The sequence below is a fragment of the Loxodonta africana genome, chromosome 14, assembly GCF_030014295.1.
Source record: "Loxodonta africana isolate mLoxAfr1 chromosome 14, mLoxAfr1.hap2, whole genome shotgun sequence".
Taxonomy (NCBI): domain Eukaryota; kingdom Metazoa; phylum Chordata; class Mammalia; order Proboscidea; family Elephantidae; genus Loxodonta; species Loxodonta africana.
In genome coordinates, this window is record NC_087355.1 from 38,085,948 (window position 1) to 38,113,068 (window position 27,121).

At 34.9% G+C, this 27,121-nt stretch overlaps 1 protein-coding gene across 1 annotated transcript in view; it reads left to right on the plus strand.

The window, feature by feature from the left end:
* CNBD1 (cyclic nucleotide binding domain containing 1) overlaps positions 1 to 27,121 on the plus strand; it is a 378,419-nt gene that overhangs the window by 243,567 nt on the left and 107,731 nt on the right. The window contains exon 5 of the mRNA XM_023545853.2: positions 4,597 to 4,742. Within this exon, the coding sequence (XP_023401621.1) occupies positions 4,597 to 4,742 (146 nt within the window). The remainder of the gene's footprint in view (positions 1 to 4,596; positions 4,743 to 27,121) is intronic.

Consider the following 27,121-nt stretch of genomic DNA (forward strand, 5'->3'; position numbering starts at 1 on the left):
TCCTCCATGAAAACAATGTGACACTGGCAAATATTATAAAAATAAACTTCTTCAGAACTCTGGAAATTAATCAAAGGCTTATAACAATCTGAAGGGTGTTTATTCAAGGAAAATGGTTGAACCACAGTAAGAAAAGCAGAGTCTATGACATTTTATCTTGGCTTTAGTCTTCCTTTTCCAAATGCTATGATAGCCTGGAAAACCAGCAGCCTTTCTCTGCCACAGCAGCTGTGAAAGCCAGCAGCCTTGCAGACACTGGACGGGAAAGGCCAGCTTGGGAGTTCCTCAGAAAACTCTATCTCCAGAGCATTGCCACAGTGTGACCTGCCTGGCAGCTCCCTGAGGAAGCTCCGTTTACAGGGCATTGTTGTCATTTGACCCTTGTAGGATGAGGAAACTTATTTCTAGAAGTGCCATGTTATATAATTGAAAATGTTTGGTTTTCAATGAAAAGCTGAGTTATGTGAAGAAATAGGAAAGTATAGCCCATACACAGGAACAAAAAGAAGCCACAGAAACTGTCCTAAGGAGATTCAAATGTTGGGCTTAATAGACAAAGACTTTAAATGGGCTATTTATCATAGGTTCGAAGAAATAAACAAACGAACAAAAAAAATATCTAAAGAATTAATGGAAAGCATAACATCAAACACACAGAGCCCATCAGCAAAAGGCAAAGGACTTATTAGTTAAAGGGATTTAAGGAACTCTCTGGCCAATTGTTAGATGACCACTACACTGCCAAGGCAGAGATTTCAGTGATTTTACACTGAAAGAAATACAGCTTTACATAATTAGTCCAAGAAAGTCATTAAACAAACAGCAACAATGACAATTCATTGCCAGTTCTCAACAACAACAAAAAATTATAAGGCATGCAGACAAAAATGAAAATATATGCCATAGACAGTAATAGACGCAGTGAATAGAAATAGTACCTTAGGGAACCCAAATGTTAAGTTTAATAGACAAAAAGTTTAAACCACCTATTACAAATATGTTCAAAGAACTAAAGAAACCATATATGAAGAATTAAATTTTGACAATGATGTCTCATCACGTAGAGGAAATCAATACATAGAAATTATTAAAAACAAAAAACAAGCCAAATAAAAATTCTGGATTTGAAAATTATAGTACTCGAAATAAAAAAAAAAAAAATCACTAAAATGATTTGGTACGAGCTGCCAGAAGGGAGGTTCAGCAAACTTGAAGATAGGTGAGTTAAGATTATCCAGTTTGAGGAAGAGAAAGAAAAAAGAATTAAAAAAACAAAAAAAAAAATGAAAAGAACCTCAGAGACTATGGATGCCAACAATTGTACCAGTATATGCATTATCAGAGTCCCAGAAGAAGAAGAGAGAAAAAAAGGGGCAGAAGAATATTTGAAGAAATAATCTCCCAGAAATTCCCATTTTGATGAAAAACAATCTTCACATCTGAGAGTTCCACACTTGGAAATACCATAGTCAAATTGTCAAATGTTAAAGAAAAAGAGAATCTTGAATCATCAAAAGAAAAACAATTCATTTGTAAAAGAGATTCTCAAAAAAAGTAACAGCTGACTTCTATGATGTATTCAAAGTGCTGCAAGAAAATGACTTCAATGTAGCATTCTATGAGTAGAGATACATCCGAATAATAAAAGTAATAAGTTAAAGCATAGCACAATGGTTAAGAACAGAGTCTGGGGCCAAATTGCCTGGGTTCTACCATTGTCACTTAGCTCTGCCATTGACTAGCCATAAGATCTTGGATAAGTTCTTTAAAAAGTTTGTGCATTAGTTTTTCTATTTGTTAAATGGGAATGGGTTTGTTATAAGGAATTATATATTAATCTATATAAAGACTATCTGGCACACAGTAAGTTATAAATGTGTTAGTGCTTGTTTATATGTATATGTATGTATAGGCATGCACACATATATATGTATATATATAATTTATATACACAATGTTTATATGCATTTCAATATATATGTCAATATATTTTGATATATGTACGTATGTATGGTTTTCTACCTAATAGATGAGCATACATATTCTTTTTAGATTCAAATGGAGTATTTATGAAATTTGGCCATGCAGAGGCCACCCTTAACTTCTTTCTACTGTTTAATTTCTTATTGGATAGAGCCCTGATGGTGCAGTGGTTAAGAGCTCTCCTGCTAACCAAAAGGTTGGCAATTTGAATCCACCAGCTGCTCCTTGGAAACCCTATGGGGCAGTTCTACTCTGTCCCATAGGGTTGCTGTGAGTCAAATCTACTTGATAGCAACAGTTTTTTTTTTTTTTTTTTTGTGGGAGTGGGTGTGTGTAGAACTCAGCCATATAGTTACACCAAGGGAGACTGGGAAATCATTCTAGCTGTGTGTCTAGATATAGGGAGAATCACTTCTTGAACAGCTAGCATCTTTCCTGTATTTTGCCTTTCTGATCATCAATTACTTGTACATACCCTTCTGCTAACACATATACTTACTCTCTCACCGAAAGACAAAACCCAAATTTTTATCAGATATTGCGTCTCAGAGTCTAGGATCTTGGAGGATATTCCCTCTTCTCCAGAAAGAATGAATGTAGCTATTTCTAGTCTATTAACTAAAAACCAGAGAAAGACATTATCTGTCTCTATCCTACTATACAGTATGCAGTGGTGGAACAGGGATAGGCTATCTACAACAAAGACTCACGTTCAGAAGAAGAAAGACATGGAAACACATTATAGTTGTTGATTCATAACAACAGTTTTATTTTGTGGGGCAGACATTGTAAAAGCCTTCTGCACAGCGGTGTTAGAAGTTATTAAAATTAGATCTGGATGTGTTTTTTGGGAGGAACTTTGCTTAGCTCCACTATTTGGGAGGTTTGCCCTTGTCTCTTATCCCCATGGCCAAACCTGGCAAGAAGATTGGAGAATACGCTCCCTTGAAGGGCAAGGAGTGTTACACAATTTCTTTTTGCTTTGGTTAATGTTGGTCCAAGGATTGTTGGAAAGTTGAAGGAGTCAAAAATTTCATCAGACCAGACTCTTGGATACTTCTGACGATAGAAATTCCCCAAGAACAGATTAGACTTCTGATTTGTCTCTACATGCCAGTCTTCTACATCCCAGTAACCAAAGCCAGGGTTGTTTTCTAGACATTGTTTTTAAGTCTTTATTTCTATGCTTTCTTTCTGTGTGCTTGCCTTTCTTAATGGAGGCTGCCTTAAGGTCTTCTGAAAAAATAGACTTGAATGGAAAAGCAAAAGTTTTAATCAGACCTTTGTACATGAATTTGTATCTACCATTTTACTATTTGTCCTTTGTACTCTATATTATTTTTATTCCTTTCTTTTTTTATTGTTGAGAGTATACACAGCAAAACATACACCAATTCAACTGTGTCTACATGTGCACTTCAGTGACATTGATTACATTCTTCGAGTTTTGCAAACATTCTCATCCCCCTTTTCTAAAGTAGTCCTCTCCATTAACATAAACTCAGTGCCCCTAATTTTCCTGTCTATTCTTTCGAGGTGCTACTGCCATTTTGATCCCATATTGATAATTCTTAAAAGAGGATAGGTTTTTGAAAGTCAGAGTCTTTAAAAACCTTTTCTTGCTACATAGGATCAGGAAGCAAGTGGCTTTTATAACTATGTTTCACATTTCTCAATCCGAACTATTTCTTTTCATTTATACTTGAAAACTAGTCAGCTGTAGTCAGTTAAGAACACTTAGCTATAGACAAGCAACAAAACACAATAACATTGTGGCTTTTTCCAACTACTTCCTATGAAGTAATAAGCTACCTAGGCACTTGTTCTGTCACCCAAATTATTGCAGGTAACCAATATATCAAATATTTTGCTGTTAAAAAATGTATCTCCACCTTTTCAGTCTGTGAAATTATCTCGTTGCCGCTTCCTGCTTGGCTGCTAAATCAAGACCACATATATTAGGCTTTGATTATGATACCATGCCACTTCTGACTTCTTTGCCATGGCAACTGAAGTCCAAATTTGTAAATGCCCTTAAGTAGGGAGGCAGTTTCCTCAAGACTGCTTGCGAAGACTAACTACTTAAGCAACATTTATTCAACTTTTTTTTTTTACTATAACCTCCCCCCCCAAAAATTTTATATCTTCATCTATTATACACCCCTTCTCCCACTACCCACCAGACACACATATTACAGATGGCCAGCAGGATAAAAGGTGTACAGTGGGATTGCCTCTGTCAAACCCCTGTGTATTAACACCCTATTTACATCCAAGTCTTGGATTAAACTTGATTTTTCACAATACCTCTTAAATATTTGACTGAAAAATACAATCTTATAATTGAAGCACTGAGTTTCCTATAAAAAGAAAGAGAAGGCAGTATGTAATTTCCTAGTTTCAAGTATCTTAATGTTGCATCGCAATGTTGAAAAGGGAACAAGTTCTATAGTTAGTAAGAAAAGTTATCATCGAAGTTCTCCTTAAAAACAACCCTTAAATAAAAAGGAAATACAAATATGGAAACTCAAAAATCAAGGATTTTTTGGTTTGTTTATTTCTTTGCAGTTATGCTGTAGTCTCTGAATTTGCTTCGTTTTTTTTTTTTTTTAGGCCCGTTCACAGGACTACATACGAAAACCACATTGTGTGGAAGATGCTGAAACTGGTTCCAGATTTAACCTCTCAGCTGACTGACGGTCATCTGAAGACACTTAGTAAGAGTGTCATTTCTGAAACCTGGGTCAAAGGCAGCACAGGTAAATTTGACAAAATAAAATGCATTTTTATTATTATTTTTAATTCCCTATCATTATGATGCTTAAAATTTCACTTCACATGTTAAAACTGTATTGTTTGGATGTATATTATTATTTATAAGGTTATAAGTAGTGACATGAATTACATCTCCCATTTTAGTACTTACCTTTCAAAGATTACACCAGTTGTTTACCACCTTAAGCCTGCATCAGAATCACCTGAAGAACTCGTCAAAAAAACACATTTCTAGGCCTAATCCCTAGAACTTTTGATTCAGTAGGTTTGGGGTGGGATCCAATTTGCATTTCCAGATATACTAGATGATGGTACTGGTCTGTGGACTACACTTGGAGAACCATTTACTGATGTACACATTTAGTAACAATCAAGCACTGGTTTTCGTAGTTAAGATATCAAGTGGTAAAAGTAATTATTTAACTGATCCGGATGTTGTTGTTTTTAGGTGCTGTTGAGTTGGTTCCAACTCATAGCAACCCCACGTTCAACAGAACAAAACACTACCCAGTCCTGCACCGTCATCACAATCGTTGCCATGCTCGAGCCCATCATTGCAGCCACTGTGTCAGTCCATCTCTTTGAGGGTCTTCCTCTCTTTCATTGACCCTCCACTGATCCAGATATTGTTTTAAAAAAAAAAATCAAATCACAGATCAGTTTTAGTCTCTAGTTCCTTATTAGGTATATAGTAAACAAATAGAATTATTTTCTATTTTAAAACTTTTGGTGGGGAGAGGGTAACCACACACGCATGCATGCAAACACAAACACACCAACACTAAAACCAATAGATTTCAACATTGTCTTTTTTTTTTTTTTTTTTGCATTTACTGAGTACCTGTTAGAAAGAGGAAACCCTGGTGGTATATTGATTAAGATCTATGGCTGCTAACCAAAAGACCAGCAGTATGAATCCACCAGGCACTCCTTGGAAACTCTATGGGGCAGTTCTACTCTGTCCTCTAAGGTGGCTGAGTCAGAATTGACTCGACAGCAACATGTTTGATTTTTTTGGTTTTATTAGAAATAAAAAAAAAAATATTTTCTGTGTTGGGGACATTCCTTATTTATTCCTTGGAGTTACAAATCAAGATAGATATTATTATTCTCTATAGATGTCTTGGTGAGTCAGAATCAACCCAACAGCAACTGGTTTAGTTTTTCTGTTATTCAATGCAGCTTGTGGGGAAGATGGCCAAAGATTATTGGGTGTACCTTCTCCTGGATCTGCCCCGGGCTGGCACTCCCACTTAGCACCAGATGACACACTTCACCTTGGCGAGGTGCTCCCTATAGATGAGGACTCCAAGGCACAAAAATATCATTACTGATAGAATTGAGCTTCAAACAAAGTAAAGTCTTAATGCTAAACTTGCTCTCTGCCCATTATACCACTGTTTGTGTAATTTATAAAGATCATGATGCTTAAAACCTAGCTGGAGTTTTGGAGAACTTTCCTCTTTTGAAGAGATTTACATCTGTTGAGAGTTTTCCATCAATGCTCCTCTCTCATAATTAGTTCCATTCAATCAGAAATCAAGCCTTGAAAATTAAATCAAAGGAGTTTTAAAGAGGCTAAATGTTTTTGAAAGAGAAAAGATCATCCAACATTGCTCTACCATTAGCTTGAGGATAGTAATTTAAAAATTAAATAGCTTTATTATAAATCCCTGAAATTATATTTACAATGGTAAAAAATTTAGAAACCACGTACGTGTTCTTCAAGAAAAGATTGACGAAATATATTGTAATTCATCTATTGTATGGAATACTAAGCAGTGGTTAAAAAGAATGAGGTAGATCTGTATGTACTGATGTGTAAATTTCTTACACTAAATAAAAATAAAGCAATTACAGAATTATATAAATAATGTTTATGAAAAAGCATAAAATTATGTGTGTATATAAACTATATCTTTTATATATATACATATATGTGTGTATGTATATATATATGTATATACATATATAAATACCTAAGAGTTGGTCCAGAAGGAATTTACATATTTTTTTTTATAGTAAATTATTATTTCAGTGGAGGGGAGCGGGATTGAGGGGGCAGTGAAGGAGAAATACTAATTCTTTCCTATACATATATTCCTATTCCTTGGATTTTCCACAATGAACCTGTATTCTTCTGTTAATATTTGTAATTACATATCTATTTTTGTACAAAAAAGGCTTTAAAATTACAATTAGAAGCAAACATCTTATTCCAAAGGAGTCTTAGGTGATTGACCATTAAAATATGAACTTTCATTCCTAGGTAAATATCCACTTAAATTTGACGATTTATATTAAATAAGGCATTCCCACTGGACTTTCAATAGGGCATACTTTCAAACACTTTTTTTTTTTTAATTTAGAAGTCTCTGTGTTTTTTTTTTAATCTGACAGCTCAGTCGTTTCACTCTCAAAGCAGTCAGCTCATTAAACATCTGACCTTTGTAAACCTCTTTGTTCCTCCAACTTAAAAAACAAGCCCAACTAGGTGTCTGTCTCTCTCTTTTCTTTATTCATGTATGCACTTTCCCCTCCCTCTGCTGGGGTTGTTGTTATTTAAAGTATTCCCTCTGGAAGCCCCTCATCAACAGGCTGCTACCTTTCAAGCTGCTGCTGAGGCTTGAGTTTCTCTGTGCCTTTCCACACAGCTGTTTGCACCTTCTGGTCTCTTTTCTGGCCACAGTTTCTTTAGAACGTCATTATTTAATGACATTTCCTGAACTTACTATTGCTACCTCAGCCTCTTACTGATTCAGTTTTCTTAAAAAGTAAAGTATTAATAGAGATAGCAATATCATGTCTTTAAATGCAGAATAACACATATTCATACCTCTGGTTTAAGTAATGAAATAATAGTACTAAAGCATGATTACTGTATTAAGATTATATTACTAGATTATTGATTTTACTATATTAAGATTACTATATTTACAAAGATTACTTATGTTTATAACTGAACTCAAATGAACTCAAGATTTTTCCATTGGTACTCTTATTTTATGGCCTGGTAGGGGGCATTTTAAAGATTGACAACCTAAGGCTCATGAATGCTAAAAAAGAAACTAATTTGCTGAAACCCCAATTTAGTGGGTAAGCTGGAACTAGAGCTATGCTCAAAATTTCATTGCTATCTACCGTTATGTTAATATTGAATCTCTTTTTTCTTATAAAATGATTTATAAGGGTATTTCTCCCTTCACAGCTATATCATCTTTAGTGTGTTTTCTTTACTGAACCCCATTAAGTTTTACAGTGTTACTTCTCTTCTATTTCTTTCATTTTATTTCATTCTTCTCCCACTGTTTTTGAGGTGATGTCTCAAAATCTCTGTAGCTTCTCATTTTCATACAATTTTATGTTGTTTTCTAATACTGAAAAATGTGTTTATATTACTAAAATTTAACAATCCTTCACCTCTATGGACTTTATGTTTTGTAGTTATTTAAAGCTTAATTTTACACATTACAAAAACACAGTTGCTAAATCTCATCAAAAATGTAGCGAGCATCTTTTACATATATAAATTATTAATAATTCAAGTAATATAATAGAAATAATAAAATATTTAGTCCTACATTTACCATAACAGCCATGGCTCCCTTAAAGGTAAACATGGCCTTAAAGAACGTGCATCGATCCTAAAGTGTGAATATGCTTTTGCTGTAACTGGGGTGTTCCCTATGATTTATGAAGATTTGTTCTTGAAAGCTGCCCAGAAGTCTTTTCCAATGTCTGTTTGCAACGTGAGGACCCAATTCTGTTTCCAATTTTCCCTATTGAAAAGACAATTGTGAGGGTTTGAAAAAATTGAACAAAAACAACAACACTTCAATATCAGGAGAATACTGGAGACCCTTGTCATAATACTTATTCCTTTAACGCTATTGTTTAATCTTATTTTCTAGACAGTGATACTTACAAGCAAGGGTGGTATTTGCTAGCAAATCAGAACAGATACCTGCTTTGAATAATTGGAATGAGGATGTTAATAGATAACACTAGCAGTAGAAGCTCTGCACATATAATTTCCTCCTTTTTTGTTTGAAATATTTTCAAATAATGAAGAACCATTTTTTAGGTTGATATAGATTTATCTATAAATTAAACACAATCCCTATAAAAAAATCTCAGCTGTCTTTTTTGTGGAATTGAAAAGATGATCCTAATATTCGTAGGGAAATTTAAGGAACCCAGAACAGTCAAAACCTTCTTGATAACAAATGATGATGTTGAAGGACTCACACTTTCCAAATTAAAAACTTGCTTCAAAACTACAGTAATCAAGACAATGTAATACTGGTATAACCGTAGACATATAATACATATGGAATAGATTAGACCCCTACCGCACACCATAGGCAAATATTAACTCAAAATGGGCCAAAGACCTAAATGTAAAAGTTTTAAAAATTATAAAACTCTTAGAAGTAAATATAAGAATAAATATTCACGATGATGGCTTATGCCATGCTTTCTTAAACCAAAACAAAACCAAACATGGTGCTGTTGAGTCGATTCTGACTCATAGAGACCCTTTCTTAAACATGACACTAAAAATACAAGTGACAAAAGAAAAAAATGGATAAACTGAACTTCATCATAATTAAAATATTTTATACTTCAAAGAATACCATCAAGAAAGTGAAAGAACAACCAATAGAGTGGATTTGCAAATAATATATCTGATGAATGGCACATATCCAGAATATGTAAAGAACTCTCACAACTCAATAATAAAAAGTCAAATAACTCAAAAAATAGACAATCTGGACAGGCATATTTCTAAAGAAGATATAAAAATATACATAAAAATGCCCAACATATTCATTAAAATAAGCAAACAAGCAAAAACCAAAAAAACTTATCAGTTGCTGTCCAGTTGATTTTGACTCATGATGATCCAAGGTGTTTCAAAGTAGAACTGTGCTCCATAGGGTTTTTGATGGCTGTGATCTTCCCAAAGTAGGTTGTCAGGACTTTCTTCAAAGGCACCTCTAGGTGAGTTCTAACTGCCAACCTTTCAGCTAGTAGTCAAGCACTTAACCATTTAGATCACCCAGGGGCTCCAAATCAAAACCACAATGAAATACAACTCTATACGCATTAAGAAAAAAACCAAACCAAACCCAGTGGTGTCGAGTCGATTCCGACTCATAGCAACCCTATAGGACAGAGTAGAACTGCCCCATAGAGTTTCCAAGGAGTGCCTGGCGGATTCGAAGTGCTGACCCTTTGGTTAGTAGCCGTAGCACTTAACCACTACACCACCAGGGTTTCCCTATACCCATTAAAAATAAAACACCCATTAAAAAAAAAAAAAAACATTAGGATGACTAAATTAAGAAAGACAAAAACAAGTTTTGACATAATCTGGAGAAATTAGAATGCTTGTACATTGTTGGCAGAATTGTAAAATGGTGCAGCCACTTTGGAAAATAGTGTGGCAGTTCTTCAAAATGTTAAATATCAAATTACTATATTATCCAGCAGTTCCATTCCTAGGTGTATACCCAAGAGAAAAGAAAACACGTGTCCAAAAAATATTGTACACGAATTTTCACAGGAGCATTATTTATAATAGCTAAAAGGTCGAGACAGCTTGAATGTCCATTAATGAATGAATGGATTAGAAAAAATGTGGCAAAGCCAGATAGTGCAATCTTATTCAGCAATAAAAAGGCATGAAGTGCTGATAATTGCTAAAACCTCGATAAATCTTGAAAAAAAAATATGCTAATTGAAAGAAGCTAGTCGCAAAAGAACATATCTTTATGATTCTTTTTGTGTAAATGTCCAGAATAAGCAAGTCCATAGAGACAGTAGATTAGTGGTTGCCAGAGACTTGCAGGAATAGGGAACGGGACATGACTGCCAATGCCTTCGAGTTTCTTTTTGGGATGATGAAAATTGTCTAACATTTGACTGGGGTGATTTTTGTATAATTTTGTGGATATAATAAAGACCGCTGAATTGTACATTTTAAAGGATCAATTTCATGGTATGTGAATTATATCTCAATAAAGCCATTTATTTAAAGTCTGTTTTAAATGAACTGGAAACCTCTGGAGACAACTAATGCATGCAAGCTCCTGAAGAGCCCTGTAATTGAAGTAAATTTCTCTTTGATCTGTTTAACATAAAAAATAAAATAAAAAATCAGAAATGGGCTTTCTGAGCAAATAAATTTGGAAAATGATGAGTTAAACAAAGTTAAGTAATTTAAAAAATATATCAGTACTTTCAAAGACTTTAATATGCCAGTGTGCACTGAATATTTCTTGTAGGAGACTGTATATACTATGCTCTAAAGGACTTCTGAAGCATAATTGATCTTAGTGTTCTTTTATCCAGAAGCAACTCTGTGCAACATACTTTGGGGAATGCTATCATACGGGAAAGAAATTTACTGGTAATTCTCAGTAGCTTTTCTCTATTCTCTAATATTAGAATAACATATGTTTCATTGTGTATAAACTCCTCTTATTATCATTAATCCTTTGATAACCAATAATATTCTTTGAAAGACAGGGCAGAATTTGCTATTCCCTTCTTATGCTTGGCACAGTGGTTAAGAGCTGAGGCTGCTAACCAAAATGTTGGCAGTTCAGATCCACCAGCCACTTCTTGGAAACCCTATGGGGCAGTTCTACTCTGTCCTGTAGGGTTGCTATGATTCGGAATTGACTCGATGGCAACGGGTTTGGTTTCTTATGTTTGACTCTGGTGTTCAGAGTCTTGTGAGTTCAACACCACTGAAGGGTAAAGCCAGGGTTTTGAACCTGAGTGTTTAGAAGTCAACCTTTGCTCTTTCTCTTCCCCTTTGTTTTCTTTTAAAAACACAAACTTTTTCCATAGGTAAATTAAACTCGCACAGTTCCACAACATCAAGGAGAAGTGTTTTTTCATGTCTACTATTAGAGAGCCTTCTCTAAACTAACGTATAACATTGATTGACACACTTTTTTTGATGGATAACCTATCATGTTTGCTCATATGATGGATCATAGAAAGAAACAGTACTGCTTTTATGATCTTTCCTAATGTGAGAACAATCCTGCTATAAAATACATGATGATGCTAAGTCTTCCCTTCTTATCTATCATCAGAGCAATGGTTCTTGATGTAATATATCGTTTTCACGACACTGGCCTATTTTAATGTTTAATTTAATGCAAAATTTAATCTTTTAGATGTTTATAAAAAATGCTCTATAATTTTGTAAAAGTGACAAATATAAGATTGGAAGTTTTTTAATGGCAAAGGAAAATAATAAAGAAGTGTTTATTTTAAAATTTAAAATATTCAAAAATGTGATCATTGGGCAGTTAGTGGTGTTCAGTTTTAACAAATAAAAAGAAAGAGCATGTAAAATAATAAGAGCTGTTAAGATGTATTGGCCCATAATTTTGTATTTTATAAGAGAAATGATTCAAATTATCACTCAGTCTTGTACCCATAAGTTTATCCCCCTGAAATTTAGAGATTTGCTAAAATTGTTACATTCCTTAGCATTAAAAAATACTATTATGTAATATTCCCCATATGTCTGCCATTTCGTCCCACTGTGGTGGCTTGCGTGTTGCTTTCATTTTGGAAGCTATGCCCCTGGTATTCCAAATACCAGCAGGGCCACCCTTGGTGGACAGGTTTCAGTGGAGCTTCCAGGCTAAGACAGATTAGGAAGAAGGACCTGACAGTTTTCTTCTGAAAAAAAATTGTCCAGTGAAAACCTTATGAATAGCAGTGGAGCATTGTCTGGCATAGTGCTGGAAGATGAGCCCCTCAGATTGGAAGGTGCTCAAAATACAGTTGGGAAAGAGGTGTCTCCTCAATGTGGGGTCAACCGTAATGATGTGGATGGAGTCAAGCTTAAGTGACTTTCATTTGCTGAGGTAGCATGACCCTGAATGAGAAGAAACAGCTACAAATATCCATGAATAATCATAAAGTGGAGTATTTGAAGTATGAGTCTAGGAAAATTGGAAGTAAAAAGTGAAATGGACCACATAAAGACTGATGATATCCTAGGTATTAGTGAACTGAAATGGACTTGTATTTTTATTTTCATTTTCAACTGGACATTCGTGTGGTCTACTATGCCATGAGTGACAGAATTGAAGAGGAATGGCATTGCATTCATTATGAAAAAGAAGATTTCAAGTTCTATCCTGAAGTACAATGCTGTTAGTAACAGGATAATATCCATATGCACACAAGGAACTATTGTTCAAATTTATACACCAACCACTAATGCCATAAATGGATCAGGTTAAAAGCAGAGAATACCGGAAAGATGTTTACCTATGTTTTCTTGACTATACAAAGGCATTTGACTGTGTGGATCATAAAAAATTATGTATAACATTGCAAAGAATGGGAATTTCAGAACACTTGATTGTGCTTGTGAGGAACCTGCTCTTAGACCAATAGGCAGTTGTTTGAACAGAACAAGGGGATACTGTGTGGTTTAAAGTCCGGAAAGTTGTGTGTCAGGGTTATAGTCTTTCACCATATTTATTCATTCTGTATGCTGAGCAAATAATTTGAGAAGCTGGACTATATGCAGGAGAATGGGGCATCAGGATTGGAGGAAGACTCATTAACGACATGTGTTATGCAGAGAATACAACCTTTCTTGCTGAAAATGAAGAGGACTTGAGGCACTTACTAATGAAGACCAAAGACCACAGCCTTCAGTGTGGATTATACCTCAACATAAAACAAAAATCCTTACAACTGGACCAATAAGCGACATAATGTTAAATAGAGAGAAAAGTGAAGTTGTTAAGAATTTCATTTTACTTGGGTCCACAATCAACGCCCTTGGAAGCAGCAGTCAAAAAATCAGAGGACAAATCTGCTGCAAAAAACCTTTTAGAGTAATACCCTTTGGAAAACAAGATGGAGTCTGAATGAATGAAATACTTTTCTGAAAAATCAAAGGAAATCATTTTGGAAATAAGATTTTTTTTTCTTTTTTTTTTTAGTAGCAGATCTAAATAAAAAGATTAAAATTAATAGGTTTTAAGCTTCAGAATTGCCCAACAATTTGTAAAATTATAAATTCTCCCTTTATGCAATCACTCCAAATACTTAATTTCATGCTTTAAAACAAATGCAATATTGCTAGGAGTCTGATAGATTCTTGATTCTTAATTTGCTCTTCTCACCTCCCATGTTATTGGCTTGAATGAAGGAATCCGTTTTTAAAAATCACAGTGTTTGCAGTTTGCATTAGGCCTAATGCCGTGATTCTCTAACCAGATACCCCAAACCAGGGTGATTTAATTACTGATGTCCTTCTAGAACATGGAGGAACCCAGGTGGAGCAACATTTAAGTGCTTGGCTGCTAACCGAAAGGTTGGTGGTTTGAACCCACCCAGCAACTGTGGCTCTGCTGGAGAAAGACCTGGTGATCTGCCTCTGTAAATATTAAGAAAAAAACAAACCCAGTGTAAATATTACAACCAACGAAATGCTATAGGACAGTTCTACTCTGTCATATGGGGTCACTATGCGTTGTAATTGACTTGATGGCACCCAAGAGCAGCAACTGTTGAACATACCCAGAAGGAACTCAATGTCTGGCAAAGGTCATTTATGAACAAGTTGATTCATTCTTATCTCTGCAAACTCACCTTCTTCCTGTCCCCTGTAAAAGGTGTGCTGGTACCAGTCCTAAGCTCTGTGTGTGTTGTTTCATTTTCTCCATGAAAGCTTTCATTCACTCCTATGATTCAACTTTAATTTATATGCTCCTGATTCCCAAGCCCATCGATCTTTAGCCCTTAGCTCAACTCTGTTCGCATAATTAAACTGCTTGCTTGCAATCTCCTCTTGGAAGCCCTACTGACATGTTAGACAGAACCCAGAGAAAAACAAACTTGCCATCTTGCTTTCAAAGTAATTTTTTTTACTGTCAGATACATCAATAGTACAACTATTTTCCTTGGCAGAATACTTAAAACCAGGGAGTTTTCTTTAACAACTTCCTTTTCTCTGCCTTAAATTCATCAAGTTGTATCGTATGGATTAAACTTTTATTTGTTTATTTTTCTTCCTTTTCATTCTTAGTGCCAGTGCCTAGTTTAGGCCCCCGTTTATCACTTCTCACATTGCGTACTTTAATAGACTCCTAAATTGTGTTCCTTTTTCTTTATTCTCTCTAAAAAATTACCTAATGCATTTTTTTGTGAATGAAATATATTCAGTATAGAAGGAGACTGTGAAATATAGCAATTATTATTATTTTGGCATGTTTTTCTCCAGTTCTAATTTTGTGCAAATTTACCAAGTTGAAATCACATGCAATTTTGGTTCCTGCTCCATATTTAACATTGTATCATAAACTTTTGTTGGTCAATAATATTCCTATAAACAATTACTTTTTTTTTAGTAAAGCAAAAAAAAATTTTATGCTGCATATGTTCAAAGAAGCAAAAGTAGGAAACAGACAAGCATGTTGCTAGAGCCATGTCCACCCAAGTCCAAGGAAATACTACAGAATAGGCAAGAATGGAAAAAGGACAAGCATGTTGCTAGAGCCATGTCTGTCCGAGTCCGACTATGAACGATTACTTTGTAATCACATATTTTTGTTAAATAGGTATGTCATGATTTTCTTGATCAATCTCTTTGTAAAGAATTTTAAATTTCTCCCTATCATGACTACTATAGCGCTGAATATCTTCCTGTCCAAATATTTACCTGTACCTTGGATTATTTACTTATGACAGAGTATTACAGTTAAAAGTAACATATCAAGGAGTGTGTGTATTTTTAAGATTCTTGATACATATTTACAAATGACCAGAAATGTTTTACTCCGACATTATATAAGAATGCCATACTGCCCTATTCTTGAAGCAATGAGTCTTATTATTCAATTTTTTAAATCTTTGCTGATTTAAGAATTGAAAATGATACCTAATTTATAAAATAGACATTCTTTATCATTCCTAAAACTGAATATTTTTTACTTGGTTATTTTAAACATATTTCCAATTTTCAAGGGCTTCCCTAATATTTTGTCTTATATTGTGTTTCTAACAAATTTGATTACTCCCTATTCCTTATCAATCTTCCAGGACAATTGGAGGCCATCAGGCAACTTTGGTTCTGTGTCTTGTCCATGCTTTTTCCTATACTATATATATATTTTCATATATCTGTCAGTGAAAATCTTACCCTATATTTCGAGACCTAATTTCTGTGAAGCCATTTCACATCCTCCCAAAAAAAACACCACTGCAGTCCAGTCGATTCCGACTCATAGCGACCCTATAGGACAGAGTAGAACTGCCCCCATACAGTTTCCAAGGAGCACCTGGAGGATTTGAACTGCAGACCTCTCGGTTAGCAGCCGTAGCACTTAACCACTATGGCACCAGGGTTTCCTCACATCCTCCCATGAGCTATAGTTTATTTCTTCATTGAACCCCAGGACCAGCTTTTGTAGTTGCTTAAGGATATCTACTTTTTCATATGTTTTATCATAATTATATGGCTAGCGACTTCTACTGCAACAGTAGTTATTTTTACTTTATTTTGGGAATAGGAAGTGCCAATATTGTGAGGCTACTCCAGTGGAAAGTCTGTACCCAAAATAAAATGATGCAAAGTCCTTTTCCTCAGTTAGCTTTGTGACAATATTTATTTTTGTTATTTTAATCTTAAAATAAATATTCAGTTAATTTTTAGGTTGTCTTCCACAAGTTACAGCAATGTAGTTAGGAAAAGTTTTTAGATTTGTGACTTAAAATAACTACTTGGGCAACTTAACAAACTAAAAAATTGACCTAAGAGCAATAATCTGATCCCCAAAGACAACTCATGTAACATTAATTGCTTTTGTTATGTTATTTCAGGGTTTATTCAGACCTTATAATAGGGTTTCCGTGAATTAAACTACCTGGTTTAAAATTTGCCTAACATTCTGATATTTTCCCAGGCTCACAGAAAATTAATGGACTGAATAGGAGTAGACTTTATCTTACACCTCACCAGATAGAATTCTAAGAGGGAAAAAGAAGTTGTTCCCCAAGTGTTTTATAAGACTCTTTGGAGGAAAAAGACAACAGGAGGTCATTTATTAAACTTTTATTCATTCACGAATTGCCTAAAATAATCCAGGCAATGTGTTATGGTCTAGAGATAATGAGGGCAAAGTCGGAGTTAATTCTCTCAAGGGATTACAACCTATTGGCATAGATTGAAAATTCAGAGTGCCATGACAGAAATTCTGTGAGAAAGGTCTCAGAGGAAGGGCAGGATGGATTAGACTGGACAGGAATGAGGTGGAGGTCAAGAAAGGCTTCCCTTGGCAGATAGATAACACTTAAACTTCATTTTATAGGCCAAGTAAGGATTAGCCAGGTTACAATATGACCTTATTCATCCAACTGTAGTTCTCTGAAACATCAAGTCCCTTTACTATGGTTGATTTTAACAGAAGGTTCTGGGCACCAGAGAGCAGGAGATCCTTAGCAAGGAATTCATAAATATATTTGCTTTAGTCAAACTTTGCATTTGGCTTTTGACCTTTTGAAAAATCACTACCAAAATTATTAATTAAACTTTCCCTTATTAGTATTACTAATTCCCTTTGAATGTCTTTTCATTTAATATAAGCGTGGTTAAGAGATATTTTAAAACATGAGATCCTACACTAGGAAATTTCTTCAAATCTTTCCTTATGAAAATATTTCTTCTGCTTTTTTGATGTAATGGAGGTTGGCTGGATAAGTCATTTTATAAAACTTATTGCTAACCGTCTTGATAGTATCAAATTTCTTTACCTTTGCAAAGCCTGGGAATCAATATTTAATGCCATTTGAATCTGAATTTTTAAACTCTTACCTACCATATTTTTACACAAATAATGTGCACCTTCTACCTTTGTTTGCCAAATGCGCCCTCCCTCCTGCTAGGTACTTTTGTAAGCTGTGCAATTTTTTTATACGTTGCTGTGAAAAAAAATTAGCATAGCACACTTATGAAAATACCTCCTGGGGGGTAGGGAGTGGTTGGCACACATTATTAAAAAAATAAAAGGCACACATTATTTTCTTAAAAATAATGTTTCTTAGATGCGTGGTGTATTTTTTCCTTAAAATTTAAATGAAATAGTTTCATGTATTTTGAAAATATGAATAAGGATTCCATAGTATTTGTCCCTTCTCATTGCTTAGAAATTCTGTTAACAAATCTTTTATTTTACTATTCAGAAATTTAATACTACTTTGTGATTTTTCCTAATATTTTAATTGTTCTTTGAGAGCTTACCTTCACTGTAATAAGTTTTTTCATTTAGACACATTCATGATGTTTATATAATTTGTACCTATATTTGAGAGCTGATTTCAAATATTCCTTGAATCCTGTGAGAGAATCTTCTGTTAATTCAGTTTCTGCTATACTTTATATTTTTCTTTGTATTCATTTTTTAACTCCATTTATAACATTAACTTTTTTTGTTTAAGGAAACTTTCTTGATCCACATAAAGTATTTATATGCAGAAGACACCCCAAATTTCAACTCACTCTCCAAATATTTATGAAAGGTCTTTTAAACTCTTCTATTTTCAAGTATCTACCAAATTAATTTTAATAGATTAAAGAATAAACAGCTACATCAATTTAGGGATATAATTAAGGGTCAATTTCTAAACTATCCCTTTGGTGACCCAGTTATTTTCCCCTTTGAATTTTTTGTTGATAGCATGTGTTTTCACTAATGGAAGGTATGTTGATTAAAGGACCAATTCAGAATTTTTGTTATGAGTTTTGGATTTTGATACCCATTATCTGGGATCAAATATGTCCCAGCAGACCTTGGATGTAGGAAATCCTACCAATATGAGTAAATGATAAAATTGTTTTTATTTTATTTTTGCATTTATTGGAAATTTGCAAAACATGAGCTACACCATGAAGGCGCCTGGCGATGACTGCACATGCATTTTATCCTAGCCTCCTTCTTCACCCTTTTTGTATTATTTTTCATGAAAATTTTCAAAACTTGGTACAATGTATTCTTTGTTAATACAAAAGCAGTACTTACAGTCCAAATAAATAAAGCCAAAGGATTTTTTTTTAATCTCATAAAAATTACCCCTACAATGCATTCTTCATTATTGCAGAAGCAGTACTGACAGGAAGAATAACTAAAACTAAGGGAATTGGAATCTCAGGAAAATTAACAGTGTTATGTTGGCTCAACGGCACTGGGTTTTTGGGTATGTAGTCTTCATTATAACAAAGCAGTACTAACAGCCAAGAAGCAGAAATAGCTGCCCTGGAATACTGTAGAACTGCTCACAGAGGTGTATTCTACTTGCTACACATGGAAGCAATGATTGGGTCCTAAGATTAAGTACAGGGTAAGCATAACTTACAGGAGCTCAGAGTCTCATGAAAAGTATTACTGCAATGCATTATTTCTTATTGCAAAGGCGTTATTTACTGTCCAAAAGCCAGAAAAGCAGGGAGCCATGAACACCTGAAAATAATGAATGGCATCAAGGAGAGAATGGCCACTATGACTGAATGAAGACTGGGAATAGCTTATTCTTAGGATAAGTACATTCTCAGGAGAACATAATATCTGGGAAACAGTGAGGAGGCTTATCTCACAGAAATAAAGGCAAACCTGTCAGAAGTTTAGAAAATTCACACATTCTGGAGTCATCACTTAAGACAATGTTCAATCTACACAAAAATGAGGCTCCTACTCAGGGTTCCCAAAGAACTCCAAACCTATGTATGTATGTATGTGTGTATGTATATATATATATATATATGTATATATATATATATATCTCAAACCTGTTGTAGTCCAGTCGATTCCAACTCATAGTGACATGGTTGGGATAACATGGTGTTCCATGGATCATCAAAGGGATATGGTACAAGTAGTAAGAACACAATTGTTTTAATTCTCATTTAGATCTTTTATAAGAACTATAAAATTGTGTCAGGGCATCCCCAAGACCACTCCAGGTTTGATGATTTGCTAGGGGAACTCATAAGACTCAGCATATAGTCATACAGCTATGGTTTACTACTGTGAACAGATACAAAGGAAAATCAACAAAGAGAAAGGCGAATGTGGTGAATTCCAGAGCAAACCAGATGCCAGCTTCCATGGGTAGTCACCCAGGGGAGTCACAAAGGACACACTTAAATCCCCAGCAGTGAGCTGTAACGACACTTGTGGAGTGCCCAGGATTCTTAGTGGGGGCTGATCACATAGGCATCCTCTGCCAGCATATACAAAAATTCCAGACTCCCAGAAGGAAAGCAAGCAGATGTTCACATAAACCACCCTGTGTGCACTGTTTAGGCATAGTGAACCATGCAAGGAACCGTCTCAAAATTCAAGTGTCTAGATGCCAGCGCAGGGCCAACCTTGTAAGCAGGCCTTTCAAAAGGTAGCAGTCAGGCCTGCTATGTTAACTCTTTTCTGTACACTGATTTATGCATATACACACAAACACATACAAACATATAATATACTTCATATGTACATATACCAACCAAAACCAAACCTGTTGCCTTTGAGTCAATTCTGACTCATAGCGACCCTACAGGACAGAGTAGAACTGCCCCACTGGGTTTCCAAGGAGTGCCTGATAAATTTGAACTGCTGACCTTTTGGTTAGCAGCTGTAGCTCTTAACCACTACGCCGCAAGGGTTTCGTGTGTCTGTGTACGTATATATATTTAATATATGTCTGTCTCCTGTGTGTCTGTATGTACACATATGCGTAAGTTTGTGAGTGTATCACAACCTTCAGATATAGGAATTTATTTGAAAGCCTCCAGAATTTAATGTACTTTGTGACTTTTGACAAATTATGTCCTCTTCTAAGTCTTGATCTCTTTATCTGCAAAATGGGCTAATGATACATAACATTCGAGGTTATAAGACAGATTATTGTAAAGCAATTAACACAATGCATGGCCAATATTTGGTACTTAGTATGTGCTACTTAGGAGCCCTGGTGGTGAAAGAGTTAAGTGCTTGCCTGCTAACCAAAATGTTGGCAGTTTGAACCTACCCAGCAGCTCTGCAGAAAGACCTGGCAATCTGTTCCCATAAAGATCACAGTCTAGGAAACCCTATTGGGGCAGTTCTACTGTCACATGAGGTCACTATGAATCGAAAATCAACTAGATGGCACAAAACAACAACATGTAATATTTACTCTTCTTAGTAAGTTTAGTATATTTGAATAACATGATCAGCTACGTTGACGTTGATGGATTTTTTTTTTTTTAAAGATATACTGGGAAGCGGGGAGAATCCCATAACTAACTGCTGAGGAGAGACCTGCTTTGGGGAGTAGGGGAAGGCCTGGGGAACGGTACAGGGGGCTGCTCATTTACTCCGGGAATTCACCATGGATGAGTCTCAACTTGGCGAGCTGCTCCCCGTTTTTCCCTGTCCCAGTTCACCGTGCCCTTCTGGGTTGCTCAAGGGTAGGTGGGCATGGGTGGTAGCAGGGTTTTTACTCAGGCCTCTGGAAGGGCACCAAACTATTCTGCTTGTTACCTTCCCTCCATCTCCTCCCTGCCTTTCACAGTCCCCTTCCACCTGCTTCCTGTTCTGCCAGGTCTGCCACCCACCCTACCCCTCTTTTCTGGCTTCTGCACCTCCGGATTGCCTGGTGGTCTACTTTGTTTCCTTTTGTGTTTCTTTTTCTTTTTTGAGTTTCAGCATTTTGAAAATATACATAAAAGCTTGTTTTTTAATGGGCTGTTTTTCTAGGAATAGCCGATCGATAAATAGCCATTCACTGAAATCTAAGAACATTAACCTATATTTTAGGAAGAGTGTGTCTAAGTGTGTGTTTCCAAATAAATACATTTATTAAAAATTCTGATTTGTGAAAGTTTGGGTGATAAGAGATGAGTCTGTAGTTATATTTCTAATCAAGCACTATAATTTTATTCAATAATTAACAGTGTCCTTTTTGGTAAGGTCCATCTAAATTACACCACAAATAACTTATTTTTTTTTGTTTGAGTGTGTGAACTTTAATTATTACATCTTTTACAGTAGTGGCTTTATTAATTTAAAAAGTGTATACACAGATAATACCAAGTTCAAGAACACAGAAAGTAATATAAAATCTTAATGATATTGCCTTCCGTCTAGATGTACTAAGGGAATTAACAATAATTTGAAGTGTTTCATTTCACACTATACTTCATTCTCTCATGAAAAACTACACTACCAAGTCTTCTAGACTTGCTTTTTTTAATATGATGGTGATATGGTTATATCATTAAAGTATATTCATACAAACACATATATATTACTTTTTACTTTTTTATTTTTAGACTCATATAAACTATTTTGAAATATGCCATTTTTCTTAAAAATGAATCATGATATCTGTCTAGGTCACACGTATAGTCTTATTTTATGATAATTCAAATCATATACTTTAATAAATATATATGTATCTACATATAGAGAGAGAGAGACAGAGGGGTGTGTGTGTGTGTGAGAGAGAGAGAGAGAGACTATGCTACATAGACCATCGTAGTAATCCTGAGTTGTAATAGGCTATGTTTAAATACTATCTTTACCACTTCTGGCCCTTTGATCTTGGGTAACATACTTAATTTTCAGTGTCCTCAGTTTCCTAAGCTGTAAAATTGGAACAACAATAGTACTGGACTCACAGAGTTGTTAAGAGAATAAAAAAGAGTTAATACATGTAATGTGCTTAGAACAGTCTCAGGCATGCAATAATAAGCTCAAGAAAAAGAAGCAGCTCAAAAAAATATTTGCCGTCGTGTTATTGATACATATTTATGTTTTCTCCAACTTTCCCCACTACATTTGCATCTTGTTCAATTTTACTGATATACCATTTAATCAGGACAATTCGTCCAAGCTCTTAACCACCGCACCACCAGGGCTCCGAATACTTCATAGTTTACTAGAATTCAATACCTTTTGGATTTCTTTCTTTTTTAGACAAAAGTTACATTCAGTGAAGTACATATATACACCTTAAGTGTATCATCTGTTGAGTTTTGTCGTATATTTTAACCCAGATCCCCACCAAAATATTGAATTTTACCATCGTTCCGGAAAGTTTTCTCATGTTTCTTCCCAGTCAATGTCTGCTCTACCCTCTAGAGGCAATGATTGTTCTGTTTGTGTTTGCTTGCTTTGTTTTTACTATAAATTGGTTTGCATGGAGTGTTTAGAACTTTCTAATGAACTTAAGCAGAATGGATTCTTTTCTGAAAGAGATTCATCAGTGTCGCGTTATCAGTAGTCCGTTCCTTTTTATGGCTGAGTAGCATTCTGTCGTACATGTACATCGGAGTGGGTTTATGTCCTCTTTTCTGGGTAGTCACCTAACGTAGTACATGTACACCAGACTGGGTTTGTGTTCTCCTCTGGGTAGTCACCTAACGTTGTACATGTACCCCGGAGTGGGTTTATGTTCTCCTCTGGGTGGTCACCTAATCTGTTTCCAGCTTTTGGCCATTATGATAAAGCTTCTGTGAACATTCCTGTGCAAGTCTTTTTTTTTTTGGACATCTGCTTTCATTTCTCTTGAGTAAATAACCAGAATTTACTGTATTTTTACGCAAATAACGTGCACCTTCAACATTTGTTGGCCAACTCCTGCCTCCCCCTCCTCCATGTGAGGTATTTTCACAAGTGCTGATATGCCAATTTTTTTTACATGCTGCTGTTAAAAAAAAAAAATATATATATATATATATCAATAAAGCCCTGAGGAAAAATACCTCATGGTGGGGAAAGGAGCGGTTGGCAAACAAAACAAACAGAGAAGGCAAGGGATATCTGCATAAAAATTGCTGGGACATAGGTTAGGTGTGTATTTAATTTTGTAAGAAACAGATACTTTTACAAAATTAATTGTAAAATTTTACAGTCCCAACAACAATGTATGAGATTTTCAGTTGCTTTACATCCTTGCTAATATTTGATATTTTCAGTCTTTTTAATTTCAGTCATTCTCTGTGTGTGTGTGTTTACATATAAATGTACTTATTAAAAATGCTGCTTTGCAATAGGGATTATTCTTATTTTCTTCTCTTGTACCTTTTATTTTTAAATTTTTGAGAAGATTTTTTTAAGCAATAAATTAGGCAGCTGTGTTACAAAGTTTACAAATAAATTTAGCTAAGAAAAAAACTTGTCAATATTATACAAATGACTACAGTACTTGTAGTTTGGGATAAAATTTCAAGGAACTTGATTGTTATGTTCAGCTAACTAGAAGCAAAGATAACGTCTTCTGAGAACTGTGTTAGATGGCTGAACAAATGATCTGAGTGATATGAAGAAACTAAAGACAAAGATTCATGTGAGATGTTTGAATAAAATGTTTTATACATTTTGATATAAGAATGAAACATTTCCAAATTTATATTACTTTATACAATGTGATTTTAAGCATTAATATTAACTACATTAAATATTATAATGAAGTACAGTGTTTTTCATCAAGGATCTCTAAATGTTTATTAACTTAGTTTGTCCAAGAACTTTCTAAATGATCTTCTCATTGGTATAATTTGGTTATGAATATTAATTTTAAAATTTTCAATATGTTTAAACTCTTTAATAGTAACTCCAACAATGTAAAATTTTATTACATTTACTGAATAATTAAAAAAATAAATAAAAGTTTTAATGCACAAAGATAAATTGACTTAGCCTGGCAGTTTTCGAGCTTGGAAGTCAAGTCTACAAAGGAATGACTCTCTCAAGTTTATGTAATGAATGGCAACCCTATGATTAAATCTAGGCCTCTTTCCTCTTAGACTGGCACTTGATGAATTTACAGCATCTTATTTTGAAAAGAGAGAATAATCGATATATATAGTAAAATATTTAAAATGGCATTTACCTAATATTAATAAAAACAGTCCCTTTTAATATACAGTCTCACCTTTTTCATTACAAATACAGTTACCTTTATGTTTAAATAGAGTTGGCAGCTCCCAGAATAGCTTAATTTGAGAGTGTAATTTGAAAGCTGATGAGATATTTTGTGTCAAAAGTATTTTTTCCATAGATCTTAAATTCTTCCAGTTTGTTTAACTCTTAAAGGGCCTGTTAATGTTACAGATATTTTTATCATGCAAATGTGAAAATTAATACATTGTAAGCAAAGATTGTTTAGGCAAATTCACGGTCACTAGGCAAAGGCCTAAAGGAAAAGGAAGGTTTTCTTGAGAGAAACAAAGGCCATTTTCTTGGAACATGACACTTACAGTGACTCCCAGTTTTACATGTATGTTCTAATTATGGCATGTGTATTAGGTGCTACCGTTTAAATGAAATATAAGAGCAGAGTTACTGTTTCATGCAATTGTTTTTACACATGGTAATGGCTGTCATTCCTAAAGTAGGCAACTGTTCATAATCACAAGATACTTCTTTGATCTTTGCTGGTTTATTTAAACACAGCTTTTCATTCCAAACAATGTTGCATTTAGATGTTAAATTCCTGAAAGTCATTTTATCTATAAGCGCTTTCCTTAAAAATGCCATTCTTTAAATATAGTTATTGGAATTGATATTCTACGTAGTGGTAATTGTCTGTGGTGATGTGTCTACATGATAGTAATGGATGGACCAGTTATGCTGAGTTAAGTGAAATACCAACAATACTTATATGCAGACATTCTTCGCAGCTGTAAATGAAAAATAAGGACAGTAGTTTAAACCAATCTTGCATTTTATTATGTTATATAATGAGAAATCATGAGATAGGTGTTTGATAGGGTGGGGCTTCTGAAATTCTCTTGATCATTTCCTTTTAGTTGCAAGATGCCTGTCCCAGCGGCAACATTATATCGCTGTTCTAAATCCTAAAACCAAACCCATTGCTGTTGAGTCGATTCTGACTCATAGCGACCCTACAGGACAGAGTAGAATTGCCCTGTAGAGTTTCCAAGGAGCACCCTTGGAAACTGCCACCCTTTTGGTTAGCAGCAGAGCTCTGTTCTAGACAGCAAAAAAGACAGAAGAAGGGGTGGTGTGTATTTTAGGAAAGCAAAAATTCTTCTAGTGTTCTATTAACTGGAACTGTGTCACATGGTCACACATATAAAAGCATATGGGAAATATGGTTTTGAAACTGGCACATGCAACTCTCAATAAAATTGTGATTTTGTTTGTAAAAGAAAGGAGAGAGTTAATTCTGAGTAGAAGCCCTGGTGGCAAAGAGGTTAAGAGCTTGGCTGCCAACCAAAAGGTTGGCAGTTCAAATCCACCAGCCTCTTCTTGGAAACCCTAAATAGAGCAGTTCTACTCTGTTCTATAGGGTCACTATAAGTCAGAATCGACTTGACAGCTACGAATTTGGTTTTTTATTTTAGGTAGGCAACTAGCAGCCCCTGCAATAAACATTATTTCACACAATGCATACCTTTTTACAATTTTTATTCTATGCTAAGAAATACCAGTTAACTCTGTACAAAAACAGAAGATAAATGTATATGTTGCGATACACCTTTTTCCCAGGCTCTTTTTTACATCTGTGTAATTGGTTGAAACACCACCACTAGTCTTACAAAATTTTGTTATCTGTTATCTTTGCAGCGTGCTAATTACCATGCAGTGCTCATATAGCTCATTTGATAGCTGTTGTAAGAGCAATGTCTGCAGTGTCCTAATCATTTGGATTAGATCACAGTAAGAAGTGATACTGTGCTGCCCAAAAAAGGATCTATTTTAAGCTGGGGCATAACTCTTACTTTAAAGCAGACTTTAAAGTTTACTTTCGTGCCATCACGGTGTATGAATAGTGATCAAGAAATCCCTGCTAATAAACACTCAACTTAGGGGGGAAAAGAGTCAGAGAAGGCAAGCAGTTGGCATCATTTAAAGCATAGAAGGAAACACAATTGTTGCTAAAGGTCAATTTATAATATTTCTGCTTACAACAAGTTAAAAAGAAAAGGGAAAGAAAGACCTCCTCACAGCAACGCAATGATTTGCTCCAATCCCATAAAGTAATGCAAACAATTGAGAAATGGAGAGACACCACTCAGTTCCCACGCCCTGCTTCTTTAAAGGAACAGGAAGAGCTGGAATTGATTTACATTGGATTCAAATTGCTCCCAAGTGAATATACCTGCCAGACCTATGGGCACACAGTTGAACTTTAGGAATTGGATTGGTTGCAGTTGTTGGAGAACTACAAGGCGGAGCAGGAGAAGTTACTGGAAACAACTCTTATTTCTAGTAATATCAGTCTTCTTCTTCCCTCACCTTCTCCAAACTGTCTTCTTTATTAAGTTCTATGAGTCATATCATCATATCCAGAGGAAAGATAAATTAATAAT